Raw genomic sequence first — 18,556 nt, forward strand, 5'->3', positions numbered from 1 at the left:
GAGGAAAAGCTGCCCCAAAATGTCTGATAGCTTTAGGTCTTTTTGAAGGCATTGTTTTCAAGGTGGATTATAAATTGTTTTCCTTTTCATTTCCTACAGGGTGCTCTCAAAATGATATGTGCAAGGATGAAACAAAAGGTGATAGCTGTCATATATTAGCACATAGGTGGCATAATTAAGTTGATTGATCATGGATCTGTTTTGTTCATCACAGAATCATCCACAATTCACTAGTTTGTATTTAAACCCCATAAAAATGTATCAATAACTGTGACTCAGTGTAGAAATGGCCATATAAAATTTATTCCCTTTGGTATACAATAAAGTTTGAATACATATTTTCAAATGCATATCACAAAAAAATCAGAAAAGACAAGTTCAATAATACAATTAAAACAGTTTCAAATAAGCCCATTTCCATTTTCTTCTGGATTGAATTGCAGTTGCATGAGATTCAGGTGTTCTGATACTCAATTGTAACATGACCTCTTACCAAAACTGTACATATAGAGATGTCTTTCATTCTCACACAATTGAATAAAACTACAATAATTATTTTCCTTAGCAATTAAAGGCTAGGCCCTTATTTGCCAGACATTGCTCTTTGAACATTTTTATTTAGCGAGTAAATTCAATTGTTTTGTATTTGTCACTTTTGTTTGATTCACAAGTTGATGAATGTCAAAGAACTTGTTTTGATAATTCTCTGCAGCGGGGCACTAACAAAAATATCTGATAGTAAGGGAATTCTTTTGTCAAAATATTTCAGTATCCTGCTGCTGTGGTCACAAATATGAGGTTTGATTAGGAACAACTTGTTGCTCTAACAACTGTACAGCTTTAAAACACATTTTACAGACAACACTATCATATCACTAGCCATCCAAATTTGTTCTGCCAGAGGGTTTGTCAAAATGTTACACAATCATGGCCTGCTTATTTTTCAGTTCAAAGATTTCCTTTTCTAATACAGGATATAGTACAAGATATAGGTCAATGATTGGCACTTTGGCCAAATGGTCACTCTTTCAGACAATGAATGTCAATGTAACATCTGATCATAGGAGTGTCACAGTTGAATCAATGCCCCCCTACACATGTCCAACAGGCAGCCCTTTAGAGCAATGTAAAATGACAGCTCTGGCTGATAACCTTTCCCATCTCGAATTATGGGGGCTGCATCCAATTGTCACATTCCTCATTGTAGCTGAAGTCAGTCAACTTGGCACAGACTAAGAATAAAACTTGGGACCACTCAGTGGTAAAAATGGTAAAAAATGCATCCAATTTTACCAGCACAATGACAAGAGTGCATTAGAAGGGCCACAAATTAGACCAGGATACAGAGCTGCCAGGACCTGGCTTTACATCAGGGATTTTCTGTCCCACCTTTGCAAGATGAATGAGTGCAGAAATGGAAATGGCGAGGACCCCCTTTGGCAGGAGTTCCTGCATGCCTATCCTTTCATTCGGTTGGAGTATGATTATTGGCTGTACCTGCCGCCAAATATTGGTTGTGGGGTTATTTGGGTGTTTAGGGGCCCTTGAAAATAAAATATAATTTGGCCCCATACAGAAAGGCCACTAGGAGATTTTTTTTTTTGTTGCTTATTGCTGAGGCAGGTGAGAAGCAGTAGCCCACGTGGCCCTGCCACAGTACGTGGTCTCTTCAGCGAGCAGTCACCCAAAATGTGCTCCTAGGGGCATGGATGCTGCCATTGAAATTCAAAGTCTGGAATCTCCTTGTGACACCACAATATCGTGCAGCCAGAATTTCCAGTGTTATTTACAACACAATGTGCACCTTTCAGACTTTTAGTCCTTGGGGGTCTGTAAACCTCAGTTCCACACTATACAGTGCAAAGGGTGAGCCTGCCAAGGGCTTAAAAAAATTTAAATCCACTAATTATCAATTAAAACTTGGATCGAGATAAAAAGCATTCAGCAGTGTCCTACAAGCAGGCTACTGCAGACGTTTGCATGTACAGGTGTGCAACTGCGCTTGTAACATGAGCACAACAAATTTACAATGTGGCGAGGAAAAGATATGCCATAAAAATATTTCAGCAAGTTTTAAAATTATTTATGGTTATTGAAATTATTGGTTCTCAGATTCAAAATCAAATCAGCTGCCGAAGGATAACGACGTACTGTAACCTTTCAATACACGCTTCGTTTTAGAAGAATAGTAGAGTCCTTCATATGGCAAGGATGCTGTAAAATCTAGTTTATACTTTACACAAGTTTTACACAATGTACTAGACTCTAACAAATTGATGTTAACATTTCTATAATTACTCCAGCATGGGATAACTTTATTTATGATTGCAGTGACCTATTTATTGCTCATCGCTATCAAATTGGAACATTACTGGAAAAGAAAAATGCAGGTTTAAAAACTATTTACATCTTCCCAGGAAACCCAAAACAATTTTAAACTGGCCTTAACTGTTTTTCTAAAAAAAATGTTCCATCGTAAACATTTAGAAATACAGCTGAGGTTTTTATTAAATACGATTAAACATTACAGTTTATCTGTAAAACTTAAAGACCCAGACCCTCATCCTTAGTAAACCTTTTTTTGTAAATAACAATGATAAAAGGTAGTACAAAGTTATATATTTCTCTGATAATATATTGCACTTAATATACACAGAAACATGGCTTGAATTCTATGGCTTGTCTTTTAGCCATTCACTGCATTTTCCTGTAGTTAAGGCAGTCCAACACCTAAAGAAAGGAGTCTTACCACCGTTTGTGTGTGAAGTGAAACAAAGAACATACTTCAAGTGCTCTGTCTCAAATGTTAATTCCTGCAGCTGATTAAGTTATAAAATGTAACATTTAAATTTCTAAAATCTGAACTTAAGACAAGACATGAATTGAGACAAAACAGGATTTGCTTTCCATAATAAAAATATAGGATACACAATTATCGAGGCATCTTTTACAAGACTGTAAATGCACCAGGGTGTTCAACTGTTATCATCTGAACCCCAAGATGTACTCCACCTTTGAAAGACACTGCTATGCACTTTTTATTTTATATATAATATATACAAGTCTAATAAGGGCATGGGTTTGTATTGCAAATGTTCTTTGGTTACCAAAAACTGAGATACTCTATGCATTTTGTTCTAGATTTTGTTTACATCAATGTAGATATCACAGTGGTGAAGAATTTAATTGAGGAATTGGGAATGAATAGAAAAGGATTAGAGAAATTATTGGTGGAAGCCCAAGGATCATTGCACAGGAGCAATTCACTTTTACTTTATTGTGACAGTTTGCCACAAGTGATTTTGATTACAAATAATACTTGCTAGGGTATTACACAATTTCACTTGGGAGGTTAATATTGACTTACATGGTACATCTGGTAAACATCATGTGATATTTTCCTGCTGTATTTTTTCCTCTATTCTCACATCATGTGTGGCATTAGCCTGGCCAATAAATGCATAAGACTGGGAATGGGCTAGAAAATAACTACTCATCAATTCTCTTCAAATCTCAGCAAGGATGAGCTTATAGGATCCTGCAATTTCTTCAATGCCGAGTTGGAATGTGTCTTCATTAGAATAGTGCTTCACTATATTATCATCCATATTCACCAAGATGCTAGCAACAGAATGAGAACATGTCAATAGAAGCTCTTTGACAATTTTTTAAAAAATGCTGAAATGTTCTTATGCCATTTTAACACTTTCAGATTTTTAATGGCAACGTGATCAGAAAGGTCCCAAATGCTTTACTACGGGGCCACTAAGATTGAAAAGAGAGCTGGATGAATTCATTTGTATTAAGGCACACCAAGCATGGGCTTTCAAAGCCATAAGACCGTTAGAAGGAGGAAGAGCTAAAAGGAGGCAAAACATTCCACACTCGAGAAAAAATGGATGGAGATTAAGTGCCCTGGTGGATGCAGGAACATGGAGTTTCCGCTATGGAGGAGGGTGATAAAACACACCAAATCTTCCAGCCCCGACCTCATTAATTATGCACCCAGATGTTTAATGCCATATTCAGTGGTAAGGCAGGCCTGGATGGCTTACAGTATGTTGTTGTATCCAGCTGCCACATTGAAAATCCAGATCTCCTGGCACATTCTGAGGCTGGAAGATGGACCCCCTCCAGGATACCAAATCTCAAAGGTCCTCCTACAGATGCACCCCCGACCCACTGCTGTGGTGGTTCCAGATCTCAGGCAGCCCTCACCCGAAACTCAGGAGGAAGCCCCCAGCATGTTCAGATGAGTCCCTATAGCTGCACACTTTTAAAAGTGGAAAAAAGAGGGGAAAGGAGTTAATTGGATAGAATCAATGGAAGAAGAACAGAGGCTGGGGACTGTAAACAAAGATTTTGGTTTTGATGTTCAGCTGGAGAAAGCTTTGACTTATCCTTGATTTAATAGGTCACACAGATACGTGTTGAGGTGAAGGAAATCAGTGGTGAGGAAGAGCTGAGCGTCATCAACAATCTCTCTTCATGGATACCTCCAAGGAGCACCATGTGGATGAAGAAAAGGAAACTTGGGGAGCTTCAAAAGGTGCCACTGCAAAGGCTGGAATCAATTCCATTATTGTAAAGCCCTGAGCTTCATTGAGATAGGAGTGGAACTACAAGTGTAGTCCCATGGATCAGGATAACAGGACAAGTAATGGATAGAATATTGTGGGCAACCACAACACATACTGGGGGTGGTGAGAATGCTATCAGTGATAACACATGATGGTTACAGTGACAGTAGATGCCAATTGTAACTTTAACCAGAGCTGTCCTAGTGTTTTGAGCAAGGACATAAGCTGAATTGAAGGATTTGTACAAGAGTTTGAGAGAGATAGAGATAAAATTGAAAAACGTTTAAATATTCAAGGACCTTATGGATGTAAGGGAAGTTAGGAACTGGATTGCTGTTGAGGAGCACAAATGAGTAATGGTGGGCTGCTAAAAAGACGGAAAGAGACAAAGAGACGGAGCTAACAAAAAGCGTACTATTAATGTCAGCAAAAATGGAAGCCATTAAAGCTGAGTGATCAGGAGTTAGGATGAGGAGGGAATCAAGAAAAAAGGCAGATAGAGGGAAACTGGCAAGGAACTGTAGATTGCTGGAGTAATAGGTTTGGAATGAATGAAACAGCAGCATTACGAATGGGTGAGACAGATGGATAGAGAAATTAGAGGCAATTCTGCAGATAGTCTCAATGATAGAGATCCACAAGTATTTCATATTTGGAGGGGAAGATAAAGGTAATGGGGAAAGGCTTTGATGCAGCAGTTTATCATGGAGAAATGGAACATGGAGTTGTCTCCTCCCCTCCAGGACAACCCTAGAGGAACAGCAGAGGCAGGGGAAGAATTGTAGTTTTTAAAAACTTGGTCAAGTCTAAGAATGAAGGATGAGACAATCTAGTATTAGGTGCATTCATGTTTGCAGCTCTCTGACTCAACGGATTGAGAATGGAAGCTGTATTAGAGGAACACCAGATATATTTATTATTAACTTATTGCAGAATGATTTTCCCCATACCACCAATTCCAACTGCAAATTAGCACGAACTCACCCTTTCTTGCATTTCTTGTAGACCTTTGCAATTTTCTCAAGCGGTACTTCATATTTTTCTGAAATCTAAAATAACATCGAAAAACAAGGTGGTCCTTTTAAAAGTAATTGTGATTTCATTGAATTATACAACAGAGCAGATGATGATTCAGCCCAATGTGTCTGTACTCATTCTTTGAAAGAATTGAGTAGTTTGACTCCAGAGTTCCCCAGCAGTTGCAAGCCTGGTACAAAAGTCTGTCAAGTGCTGTGCACTTAATTATCACAACCGCGCACATCCTGGTAGTTAAATGAAGTTTACTAACACTCTAGTCCACGAGCAAAAAAATGCTAAACTCCCCTGGCAGGAGATCAATAGATGAGAGGCAAGTCTGGCATGATTAATCAGGTGGAATTAACAGCTAAAATTCACTCAGTACTTGCCTTTCCTGTGGCCCACTCATCTAGTCTTCCATTCACTGCCTCTCCTGCTCGGTGTTTCTCACCCTGACCTTCCTTATTGCCCCCTCATTCACTTTATTCATATCTCTGCCCCTTTCCCAAACCCTCCTTGCAGTAAGGGTTCAGAAAAGAGAGAGGGGCAAAGGATTGAGGAGGGTGGTGGCGGCAAGTGGAACAGGCAGCGGCAACGGCAAACAGGAAGGTCAGGAAGTAAGCGGTGAGGAGGGAAGCGGCGAGGAGGGGGGTCAGGGAGAGAAATGGCGAGGAGAGGGGTTGGGGAGGGAAGTGGCGAGGAGAGAGGGGTCAGGTCAGGGAGGGATGTGACGAGTGGGAGGGAGGCGGCAAACGGGGGAGAAGCAGTAAGTGGAGTATGATTCGAATCATAAGACCTCATTAAGCAAAAAAAAATCTCTTCATCTTCTCATGGTTCTTTTGCCAATTATCTTAAATCCATGTACTCGGGTTACTGACCTTCCTGCCAGTAGAAACTGTTCCTCCCTCTCTTATCAAAATTCCTCATCTTGAATATTGTAATCAAATCTGTCAACTTTCTCAGCTCTAAGGAGAATAATCACAACTTCTCCAGTCTCGCCACATGACTGAAGTCCCTCATCCCTGGTACCATTCTAGTAAATCACCTCTGCACTCTCTTCCTAAAAGGTCCTTCCTAAAGCGTAGTGCCCAGTATTGGACAACACACCCATGGAGGCTTCACCGGTGATTTATAAAACTTTACCTGGTTTTGTGCTCTTTGCCTCTAATTATAAAGCCAGGAATCCAGTATGTTTCTTTTTAAAATCGACTTGTCCTATCATCTTACAAGATTTCTGTATATGAACACCCAGATATTTGCTGTTTAACTTGTACTATTTAACATTGCCTCCCTCCATTCTGCCTTCCAAAATGCATCAGTTCATATTTCTCTACATTAAACTTCACCTGAGTATTTCTCCAATCTGCTCTTACCATTTTCACTACTTTCTAAGGTTTATTTTATTGGCAAATGTTGAAATTATGCTCCCTATATATTTAGTGAGAATTCTCCCCCCCCCATTAGTGCGCTGTGAAACATATGTTTTAAAAACCTCTGTGGATACTGCAAGCACTGCAGCATCACTTGGTACCAAAGGGCTACAAGGCCCTCCTCTATGAGAAATATTCACATTTAGATCTGTTTTCACTGGGACAGCATGGTGGCACAGTCTGCCTCACAATGCAAGGAACCCAGGTTTGATTCTGGCCTTGAGTGACTGTTGTGTGAAGTTTGTACTTTCTCTATGTCTGTGTGGGTTTCCTCCGGGTGCCCCTGTTTCCCCCCACAGCCCAAAGGTGTGCAGGTTAGGTGGATTGGCCATGATCAATGCGTGGGGTTACGGGGATGGAATAGGCCTAGGCTGAGTGCTCTTTCAGAGAGTTGGTGCAGACTCAATGGGCCGAATGGCCTCCTTCTGCACTGTAGGAATTCTAAGGACCTGTGTGGGTGAAGGAATCAGAAAAAATAAGAGGAAATTCCTTTACTTACCGCCTCTATTAGGCCTTTCAGAGAAGGAGTTTTCAACATTAGTGCATCAAACACCTCTTCACATTCCTTCCTCACGTAAAGCAAAACTGAAAACAAAGTGAGAGTCTGAATATAAAATAAAAACATAAAAAGACCTTCCAGACATTTGTGATACCTTTTCTGTCACTGTTAACTAAAGCACAATAGCACAATACAGTATGGCCTATTTTTGTTTTGAAGAGTTTGGAAAGAAAGAGGGCTCAGACTTATAAAAGATATCATGATTTTATGGTATCATCAACATAAGATGCAAGAAATAACTCATGTCAAATGTGGGATTTTGACAGAGCCAGAGTGAATGTTCTACTTCAGTAGAAAATCAATGTTAATCTGAATGACTAAATCATTGAAAATCATAATTCAAACAGAAGGAAGGTCACATAGTTTGAAACTTTTCACTGTCCAGCTCTCCGAGCCAGTGCTGGATCTAGTCTGTAGATCAGTGGCTGTCAACATAGTGCTTGTGAACAAAGTTTGAGTTTAGATACACACTGAGAAAAGTACACTGCACCCAGCACCAAATGCCCTTTGCTTTCTATTGTGCTGCCAGTTATTAATATACAACAAAGAAAAGTCATTATATGAGGGGAGCTTGATTCTACTTTCACATGATGCATGAACATTTAGTCACTTAAAGGCCAGAACTGCTCCTTGTGACAAGATGGGAAGCACTTGTGGGGTAATGTGTCATTTGAATATTTTTAAAAAAATCTTCAAGGCTGCTTGCATCTTTTTAAACAGTTACAAGCATTTCCCTCCTGCAGCAGCAAGAATTCTATTCACACCAACCCCTACCCAAACAACACCCCATCCCATCCCCCCCCCCCCCCTCATCTCAAACAGCAAGCTCCCAAGTGCAGGTGCGAATGCCTCCAGGAGCCTGCAAATGGATCTGACCCAGGAAATACACCAGTTTGACTGATCAGACTTCCAGCATGGAGACCCATAAAATAATTGTCCGGCCATCAAGTATTAGGTGCCTAGGAGTTGCTGTCAGCGACAAGATATTTCAATTTAATGGTGCAAGGAAATCGGGAGTGCACATTGGGGAGGCAGTGGCATAGTAGTATTGTCACTGCACTAGAAATCCGGAGATCCAGGGTAATGCTCTGGAGACATGAATGGCAGATGGAGAAATTTGAATTCATAAAAAAAGTCTGGAATTATAAAAGTCTAATGATGAGCATGAAACCATTGTCAATTGTCACAAAACCCACCTGGTTCACTAATGTCCTTTCGAGAAAGAAATCTATTGACCGTACTTGGTTTGGTCTATGTGACTCCAGATCCACAGCACTTTGATTGACTCTTAAATGCCTTCAGGGGATCGGCAATAAATGCTGGCCTGCCCACGTCACGCACAAAATAAATTCCCCAAGGATTTAAGCTTTCTTTGTTAAATTGACCTAAATGTAATCAGGCTTCTGTGTAATATAGAAAGTAGGAACGGGAGTAGGCCATTTGGCCCTTTGAGCCTGCTCCACCATTCATTGTGATCATGGCTGATCATCCAACTCAACAGCCTGATCCCGCCTTCCCCCCTATCCTTTGACCCCCTTTGCCCCAAGTGCTATAGAAACGTATACATATGTACAAACACATACAACCTAAGCATTAGTACAGAAGACTTCTTGCTTACGCACGGTTTGTGTTAACTGCATTGTTCTGAACACACAAATGGCAAAGCTATTTAAGCTTCTAGGATACAAAAGAGGGGCTCAAAAAGCCAAACAAAATTCAGAGAATTAAAAATACAGAGGAGATTGGACTATATGGAATTAATGCAAGCAAATAAAACTTAAAAATGAGGAAAAACTAAAGATTTTGCTAGTGAAGAGAAGAATTAAGGGAATATCATAATGGCCAGTGCTAGTTACACATCAATGTGTTAAAGGTATTGTTCATATGCAGATCAGGTTGCAGACCATGGGTTTTACTGCCCCTTCCAATAGATAATAACTGTTGTGAATGGTATTCACAAAATGACTTTTGTTCCTTGTTTGAGAATCCAAAATCAATCAACAATCATCAACTCACTCGAACAAATAATATTTTAAGACAATAAGAACGCCTGACTGAATATGACCACATAGATTCCTACACAGAAGAGACCCTTTCTTACCTAAATATTCTCCCCTTTCATCACATTGGATCTGAATATGCCCCCTGTCACTAAGTTTGACTTCTTGCAGCATAACAATGTGACAATCATTGAGCATGTGATCTATTTCAATCAACTGATTTATCTTCTCCTTCACTGTAAGAAATTTAATTTAAGTGCAGCTTACTTTAGCCAATTGAATTTCCTCACCCATGGGAAATTATCTAATAGATTTCAAATTGTGCTTTCACTTTGCAAATCAATTAAATCATAGAATCTCTACAGTCCAGAAGGAGGCCATTCAGCCCATCAAGTCTCCACTGACACTCCGACACAGCATCTTACTCAGGCCCTATTCCCCATAACCCCACATATTCACCGTGCTAATCCCCATAGCCGACACATCTCGGAATATCTAAGAGGCAATTTAGAATGGCCAATTCACGTAACCTGCACATCTTTGGACTGAGAGGGGAAACCAGAGCACCTGAAAGAAACCCACGCAGACACAGGGAGAGTGTCATTCCATCCATCTATTTGTGGCATCCTTGAATAATTCCTTAATATGACTAGAAAGTTTCTAGAAAGAACGGGAAAGGATTAGTGCTATAAGCCTTGTGATAACGGTTAGAATGCCACTGAGAAAACACTCAACCCCCACCTGGATTGCAACCCCAAGAATCTCAGCGAGACTCTCACAGCAACATGATTGAGTCATTTTCCCGTGCCTCATATTCAAAGCAGGTCATAGAGGTTTACAGCATGGAAACAGGCCCTTCGGCCCAACTTGGCCATGCCGCCCTTTTTTTAAAAAAAAACCCAAAACTAATCCCAATTGCCCGCATTTGGCCCATATCCCTCTATACCCATCATACCCATGTAACTATCGAAATGCTTTTTAAAAGATAAAATTGGACCTGTCTCTACTACTACCTCTGGCAGCTTGTTCCAGACACTCGCCACCCTCTGTGTGAAAGAATTGCCCCTCTAGACACTTTTGTATCTCTCCCCTCTCACCTTAAACCTATGCCCTCTAGTTTTAGGCTCCCCTACCTTTGGGAAAAGATATTGACTATCTACCTTGTCTATGCCCCTCATTATTTTATAGACCTCTATAAGGTCACCCCTCAGCCTCCTACACTCCAGAGACAAAAGTCCCAGTCTATTCAGCCTCTCCTTATAACTCAATCCATCAAGTCCCGGTAGCATCCTAGAAAATCTTTTCTGCACTCTTCCTAGTTTATTAATATCCTTTCTATAATAGGGTGACCAGAATTGCACACAGTATTTCAAGTGTGGCCTTACCAATGTCTTGTACAACTTCAACAAGACGTCCCAACTCCTGTATTCAATGTTCTGACCAATGAAACCAAGCATGCCGAATGCCTTCTTCACCACTCTGTCCACCTGTGACTCCACTTTCAAGGAGCTATGAACATGCACTCCCAGATCTCTTTGTTCTGTAACTCTCCCCAACGCCCTACCATTAACTGAGTAAGTCCTGCCCTGGTTCAATCTACCAAAATGCATTACCTCGTATTTGTCTAAATTAAACTCCATCTGCCATTCGTCAGCCCACTGGCTCAATTGATCAAGATCCCGCTGCAATTGGAGATAACCTTCCTCACTGTCCACCATGCCACCAATCTTGGTGTCATCTGCAAACTTACTAACCGTGCCCCTAATCAGGTCTAGACTTTGCCCACTTACAAATGGCAAAAAGGGTATAAAAGGGTGTTCCTCCCATTGTTTGTCAAAGCAAATGCCAAAATAAAACATGGCTGCCAATTGTGACATGGAGGGGGGTTTCACAAAGGGTTAAAATAAGAAGAATGGAGAGTTGAGGAAGTGGGTGTCAGACCAGGAGGCAGCAGCAACAATAAGCAGGAGTAAAGCTATGAAGGGATGTCAACATGAGGATAAGGATTTAAAATCTGAAGCATCAGGAGACACTGCAATCACACAGCATCATGTCAAGCCTACATAATGTTTTCTTTACAAAGAACGAAATGGAGCAAATTACATCCCAAACCAAAATGAATCACACTACTTACTGGTGAAAACCATTCTCCTCTTCCCATTACCTACTTTATGTTCATATGGACTACACAAAATTGTTATAATTTTCACTTCTACTACATGCCAGTTAAAATTTTCATGGAATAATAGAGCTAGTCCCTCAGCACTGCTCCCTATCTCCAGTCTACTAGAAATATTTACCTTTATTCGGTTCTTCTATCCTGAGGATCTTATTGTGTGAACCAAACTCTTCATCAGACATGTACGACAGCCTTTTCAGCCCTGATCTGAAAGATTAATTACATGTACTGTTCAGAGTTCCAGTAATAAATCGCCACTCATTAACAATTCACTTTTCTGAAGATTGTTTTTCCTACATTTCCCACTTATGGGTTGTCAAATTTGTAATTTTCATTGATTTAATGTACAAAAAGGTTGTTGAAACAAGTGAAATATAAAGATTTGCTGAAAATTGATTACAAATAGAATGTGTATATGCATAAAGGGCACTCAGAGGTTTGAGACTGATATTATTTGGTAGAATAAACAGTGAAATAAGGCGATGGCTCTGAAGGGTACACTAGCCTTTCAAATACGACTAGGAGTACAAGTCGACCTGGACCAATCTGAGACTTTATTTCAAAATGCATTTTTTTAATGTTCTGACTCATCTTGTATCCTAAATTGGGGACCTAAAATGCATTCAATATTACTAGTTTCCCAGATTGCTCCTTCATAAACTATTTTCTTCCTGTTCACCTTTGACCATTGCATGATGATCCAGACAATTGGCAGAGATGGATATTGGTCTTGTTTTTGGTAGCATGGGTGGAGAAGACATGACTCACAGACTATCTGAGGTGCTAGGTACACCCAGTGGGTAGAAAACTACCATTGCCCAAAGAATAACAGCTGCTTTTGTCTGGCCACCTCATCACCAGTAAGAAATAGAACCATCCAAAAAAACAATAGATGTCGGATGATAGAACAGTCCCACATTTCTAAGTAAAGTCCTTACTTATAGGGCTTGAAAATGGTGAAAAGTTATAAATTTGGCAATCCTAATGTTAACACCTAGTAATCAGTGCAAACATTGTTCTACAATCAGCAGATATATCTCGGCCATTGTATAATAAAGTGAGTGAGTATATACTGTAGAGTGGGTGCATGCCCACTAAAAACTGAAGTTGGTCCTCACTGGTAGGAAAGTACTAATGAGGAACATGTTATCTGCTTTATTTTTTCAAGTGATACTCTCTAAATGCAACTCTTGAATTTAAATAACAGCATCGCAAATTTAGATAATGGCAGAAAGGGGGAAATACAAGAATCTACAACTGAGATATTTGAACCAATGAGGATTTCTGTTCTGCTGCAATTTACATTTACCGAAATCCCTATTAAATACTTTATTTTATCAAGGTGCCTTCCTCCAACTGCTGTGTCTATATCATACTGAAAAAAGTCAAAGAAATAATTAATTTTGCTTTCCTGTTTCACAATTCCTTTCTCTTTTCAGTGAGTACAAAAGGCTTACAACCTTATAGCTCTGCTGTATTGCATACGTTGTTGGTAACTTTCAGAAATAAAATTAGTTGAACAACTAACTCACCCTTCGCCTTCTATCTCTTCGGACCCAACGGGGAACCCCTGTGAAAAGACACAAGATAACATCACTAACTTCAATATTCCTGCTTCTACCAACCAATCTGCAAGTTCAGATTTAACTAACCAAAAATCTTGATGAGCTTGCATCAATAATAGCTTACATTCATATGTCACCTATAACGTAACAAAATGCCTCAAGGCATTGAAAACAAAATTTTAACATCAAGCCACAAAGAAATATTAGAGCAGAATAGATTTTAAGGAGCATAATAGAGGATAGAGAGGTGCAGCGGTTTAGGGAAGCAATTTGAGAGTTTGGGCGAAGCAGTTGAAGATACATCCACCAATGGCTTGCATTTAAAATCAGGAATTCCCAAGAGGCTCGAATGAGGGGAGGAAAGAGATCTAAGGGGGCTGGAGGAAATCACAGAGATAGGGAGGACTAAAGCTATGGAGGGATTTGAAAACCAAGATGTGGATTCCAAAACTGAGGCATTAACTGGGATCCAAAGTAGGTCAGCAAGCACTGGATTGATGGGTGAATTTCAGATTACCTTAAAGTTATGGAAGTTAGAATGTGAGAGGCTGGCCCTGAGTGTTTTGGAATGGTCAAGTTTAGAGGTATCAAAGGCATGAATTGAGGACATTGAAGAGCAGAGACAGGGATGGAGTTATACGATGTTGTGGAGATGGAAATTGGCAGTTTTGGTGATGGCATGATTTGTGGTTGAAACTCAGGTCAAATGTGACATTAAGGCTACAAACAATCTGAGCAGTGGATGGAATTGATAGCTAGAGAACAGAATCTGTGGTGGAGATCAAAGATAATGACTTCAGTCTTCCCCAATATTTAGGAGGAAATTTCTACTCATTCAGTACTGAATATCTGATAAGCAGTGTGACAATTTAGAGACAGAGGAAGGCTCGAGAAACATGGTGGTGAGGTAGAGCTGAGCATTGTCAGTGTACATGTGGAAACTGAAGCTCTATTTTCAGATGGTATTGCAGAGGGCAGCATGTGGATGATATTGGGTTCATTTGAGAAGCAAAACTCACCTGCTTACAAGCTCCTATAATGAATGGTGGGATTTTCCGGTCCCACCCACTGCAGGACTGGAAATTCCCACCCAAAGTTAACAGACATTTTGCTGGTCCATCCCACGTGCAATGATTCTCACAGTGGGTGGGACAAGAAAATCCTATCCAAGGTACAAATAGAGGAGGCAGTTTTTTTTTGTGCATTTGAAAAAAAATAGAATATTATGTATTAAAATCATAAATCCAACAAATCAATTAAGTATTCATAGTGAACAATTTAAAAACACAAAACATATAATGTCATGGGCCATTCGCGTTCACGTCCTATTTTATCAGAAAAACATTGCTTATACCACAACTAAAAAGGGAAATGTCAGAAGCCTATCAGCAATGTTGTCAGGTAATGCATTATGTTTTTGATTTGATTTATTGTCACATGTATTAACACACAGTGAAAAGTATTGTTTCTTGCACGCTATTCGGGCAAAACATACCGATCATAGAGAAGGAAACGAGAGAGTGCAAAATGTAGTGTTAAAGTCATAGCTAAGGTGTAGAGAAAGATCAACTTAATGCAAGACAGGTCCACTCAAAAGTCTGACAGCAGCAGGGAAGAAGCTGTTCTTGAGTCAATTGGTACGTGATCTCAGACTTTTGTATCTTTTTCCCGAAGGAAGAAGGTGGAAGAGAGAATGTCTGGAGTATGTGGGGTCCTTAATTATGCTGGCTGCTTTGCCGAGGCAGTGGGAAGTGTAGACAGAGTCAATGGATGGGAGGCTGGTTTGCGTGATGGATTGGGCTACATTCACGACATTTTGTAGTTCCTTGCAGTCTTGAGCAGAGCAGGAGCCATGCCAAGCTATGATAAAACCAGAAAGAATGCTTTCTATGGTGCATCTGTAAAAGTTTGTGAGAGCCGTAGCTGACATGCCAAATTTCCTTAGTCTTCTGAGAAAGTAGAGGCGTTGGTGGGCTTTCTTAACTATAATGTCGACATGGAGGGGACCAGGACAGGTTGTTGTTGATCTGGACCCTAAAAACTTGTAATTGCAATGCTAAATGTGGTTAGCTATGGTTCAAAGTCATCACCGAAACATATTGCAAACAAGCTCATATGAAACTAAAGGTGAGACATACATGCACAGTGCGTTGCTGCACATCAGGGATGAAAAGAACTGGCTGGGTGACAAGATCTGGAATTGATTTGAAGATTGTGGCTTCCGTCTGCTTGAAGTTGGGGATCAGCTGCAACTTTTGGTCCTGGACTGAAAACATAAATCACAAAATGAGAATAATCAAAGAGGATTGTGCAATGACCAGTGGTGAATTGCACTGGCTGGGATTTGAACCTTTATATACCAACGTTCCTATAGCCCTTGTAGCCCATGCTTGTGTCTCTTTAATTAGAAATCTTTGCTTTTGACAAATCTGGTGTCACGTCAGGAACCTGGGAATAGTTTGCTAATGCCTTGTTTCAGTTAAAGAGCCTTGGGAAAACCCACTGAAGCTGTAATGTTTCCTGACCCATTACATTTTGGCAGGGATCATCTTTTTGAAACTTTTACCCTTTGTTTCAATGACTTGAAAAATGCAGCCAATCTACAGTCAATTTGAAAAAAAAAGTACTTGCAAAATTCACAGGTTGCTCTTATTTGAAAAACTGATTGTCACTTTTTTAAAATCATAAAATTATATAAACTCCTAGATTAATCTGTAACCTCAAATATTCTCTGCACAATCCAACATTTTTTACTCTTTACAATATCCACGCACATTCACCTGGTTTTGTAACTTTTACGTACTCCAATACTCACAGGTGTTTAGATGGGAACTGCTATCAGTGTGTTTGGACTTTTTACGAGATTGTTTACGCTCCTCATCACGTATCTTTCGTTCTGCACCCTGTAATATCAATGACAGGTTGAAAAAAATGTATTATTTCACTACTATTTCCAAGATTATTTACATTGCATTAAAGCAAAAACATTCTAAGCAGATCATCTTAGTAACATGGCCACCAATATAATTCCTTGCACATAGTTTTATTATAACACATGTCCTTGCATATAGGAGTTCAGTTTGCAACACCAGTGACTCAGCACCAAGGGGGAACCTTCCTTCCACTATCTGAATAATATGTAACGAAGTTCTGGTTGGATGTTCACTGGAAAGAATCCTTGGTATTATGCTAGTTTATAAAATAGCAAGCAAATAAAAGGCGATATCTCCCTACATATACTACAAATAATATCCAACTTTTGCAATGAGGAATCTACCTGTGGTAAACCACTGTTAGCTTATTGCCTGTGCGTGTGTGACATGCCTGGACATGCCCCTGCCAGCCCTGCCTGGGACTCCTCCCCCGGTCCAGGTATAAAGGTGACTGCTCCCCACCCCCTGCCTCAGTCTCTGGACCAGTTCATCGGCATGGGTGTGCTCCAAGTCTTTTGCTAATAAAAGCCTATTTGTTCTTGCATACAAACTAGTCTTTGCTTGATTGATAGTGCATCACTACCTCTGCCCCATTGAATTTGATTTTCACAGTAACTTCATTGCAACATTAATGAAAACCTACTTGTGTCACTGATAAATAAACTTTAAACTTTGAATTTGTGCAACAAAGAACCATGGGGAGAAGAACATGGTCCATGCCTTAAGATCAAAGCCAGTTGGTGAATAACGTATTCATTAGTTTGGAGGTTATTTTAACTTTGGGCAAGTGTTAAATGGACCCCATTGACTAAAACACACATTTTACACTTCTCCCAATTTTAATTTCCACTGACAACAATTGATGTATAACAGGTGACCAGTCTGATATCATTGTTTTACACCATCAAAAAACAAAATTACCTGCATTATCTTTTTAAAAATTAATCTTACAGGATGTGGATGTCTCTGAACTAGGTCAGCATTTATTGCCCATCCCTAGTTGTTCTTCAGAATAAATAATGCTAAATTTGCCTTTACGAGGCTCCTACCCAAACAAGGCTGGCATTCAGAAAATGGCACTGTTTTCTCTACACATCTAGTCGTACTTATCACTTAGTTTTCAACTGTATAGGAATGTAAGTATGGCAAAAGGTCATTTTGATTATTACACCTTTTCTCTTTGTATACAAGGTATCATTTGCTCTATTACACAACACTGGATAATGTGCACAATGTTGTAACTTTCTATAGGTTTGCAGGTGTGAATGCTTATACTGTTGCATAACTGCCCTGATATTCTGCGATCTACCAAACTTATTTCGTGCAAAACATTGTTCAATGTAACGAAAGACTTGTATTTATAGCGCACATTTGACAATCACACGTCATCCCAAATTGCATTACAACCAATAACGCATTGTTTAGAAGTTTAGGTGTAGTCACAGTTGTACAGGTTGTGATCATTCAGCCACCTTAAGGGGGAATTTTGCAAGGTGCCACTCCTGATGGGGCAAGCTGTTCCATTAAAAACTCTGAAAGAGAAAGTACCCCTTCATTGGTCCATGCAATCCCAGGTGCAAGAAGGGCTGGGAACTAAATACTTGGCTGAACATCACGGCCAACGCTTCCAATCACAAAATATAAAATGGTGGAGGAAGTAATGCTGCTGCTCCATATGCAATGCATTCAATCATTCCCTTACTGCTTATTTATTAGGAGATATTACAAATTTATGCTTCTGGCATGCAGCTTTACAGCAATTAAGAACTTGGTGCAAACTAGGCATATTTTCTGACTGTGACCTATGTTTGCCAAAAATAGCACCATGAAGGATAGAATTAGGCCCCTTACTCCACTAACATACCTTGTCACAGAAGACTTTAATCTGACAATAGGCCCTGTGGATGGGTTTGTTGCTTCGGGTGTTGTAACTGTATGTATCGATCTGGATGTTCAATGGTAGTCCTTTGACTCCTTTCTGAGATGAGAAATCGGTGCTGAGACAGTTGACTGAGATAAAAATCTAAAAGAAGAAGCAGTCAAATCTTATGATTACTACTTTATCACTAACTTAGTTAAGTAGAAAAATACTTCTGGCTGTCATGCGACTATAGCAAATGTTGGCTCTTATTATTGTTGCAGTACCATACTGCAAAAGTGGAAAATGTACAGGTTAATGTTGCAAGGCTCCATTTCCAACATAGAGCTTCACTAGAAGAGACCGCACTGATGAAGACTGTAGCGCCAATTCTGCAGTCCATGCTCATCACCAATCTGAGTCTGTACCATGAGC

At 39.8% G+C, this 18,556-nt stretch overlaps 1 protein-coding gene across 2 annotated transcripts in view; it reads right to left on the reverse strand.

Annotated features, from left to right (window-relative positions):
* Window positions 1-282: 282 nt before the first annotated feature.
* Window positions 283-18,556, reverse strand: part of grhl1 (grainyhead-like transcription factor 1) — an 85,284-nt gene continuing 67,010 nt past the window's right edge. For both annotated transcript variants that reach the window (XM_078213150.1, XM_078213149.1), the window contains exons 10-17: window positions 18,128-18,286; window positions 16,146-16,233; window positions 15,469-15,596; window positions 13,298-13,335; window positions 11,887-11,972; window positions 7,527-7,612; window positions 5,565-5,629; window positions 283-3,621 (exon numbers count right to left, since the gene is read on the reverse strand). In XM_078213150.1, the coding sequence (XP_078069276.1) occupies window positions 3,507-3,621; window positions 5,565-5,629; window positions 7,527-7,612; window positions 11,887-11,972; window positions 13,298-13,335; window positions 15,469-15,596; window positions 16,146-16,233; window positions 18,128-18,286 (765 nt within the window). In that variant the 3' untranslated portion in view covers window positions 283-3,506. The remainder of the gene's footprint in view (window positions 3,622-5,564; window positions 5,630-7,526; window positions 7,613-11,886; window positions 11,973-13,297; window positions 13,336-15,468; window positions 15,597-16,145; window positions 16,234-18,127; window positions 18,287-18,556) is intronic.

This window comes from Mustelus asterias, chromosome 5 (genome assembly GCF_964213995.1).
Source record: "Mustelus asterias chromosome 5, sMusAst1.hap1.1, whole genome shotgun sequence".
Lineage (NCBI taxonomy): Eukaryota > Metazoa > Chordata > Chondrichthyes > Carcharhiniformes > Triakidae > Mustelus > Mustelus asterias.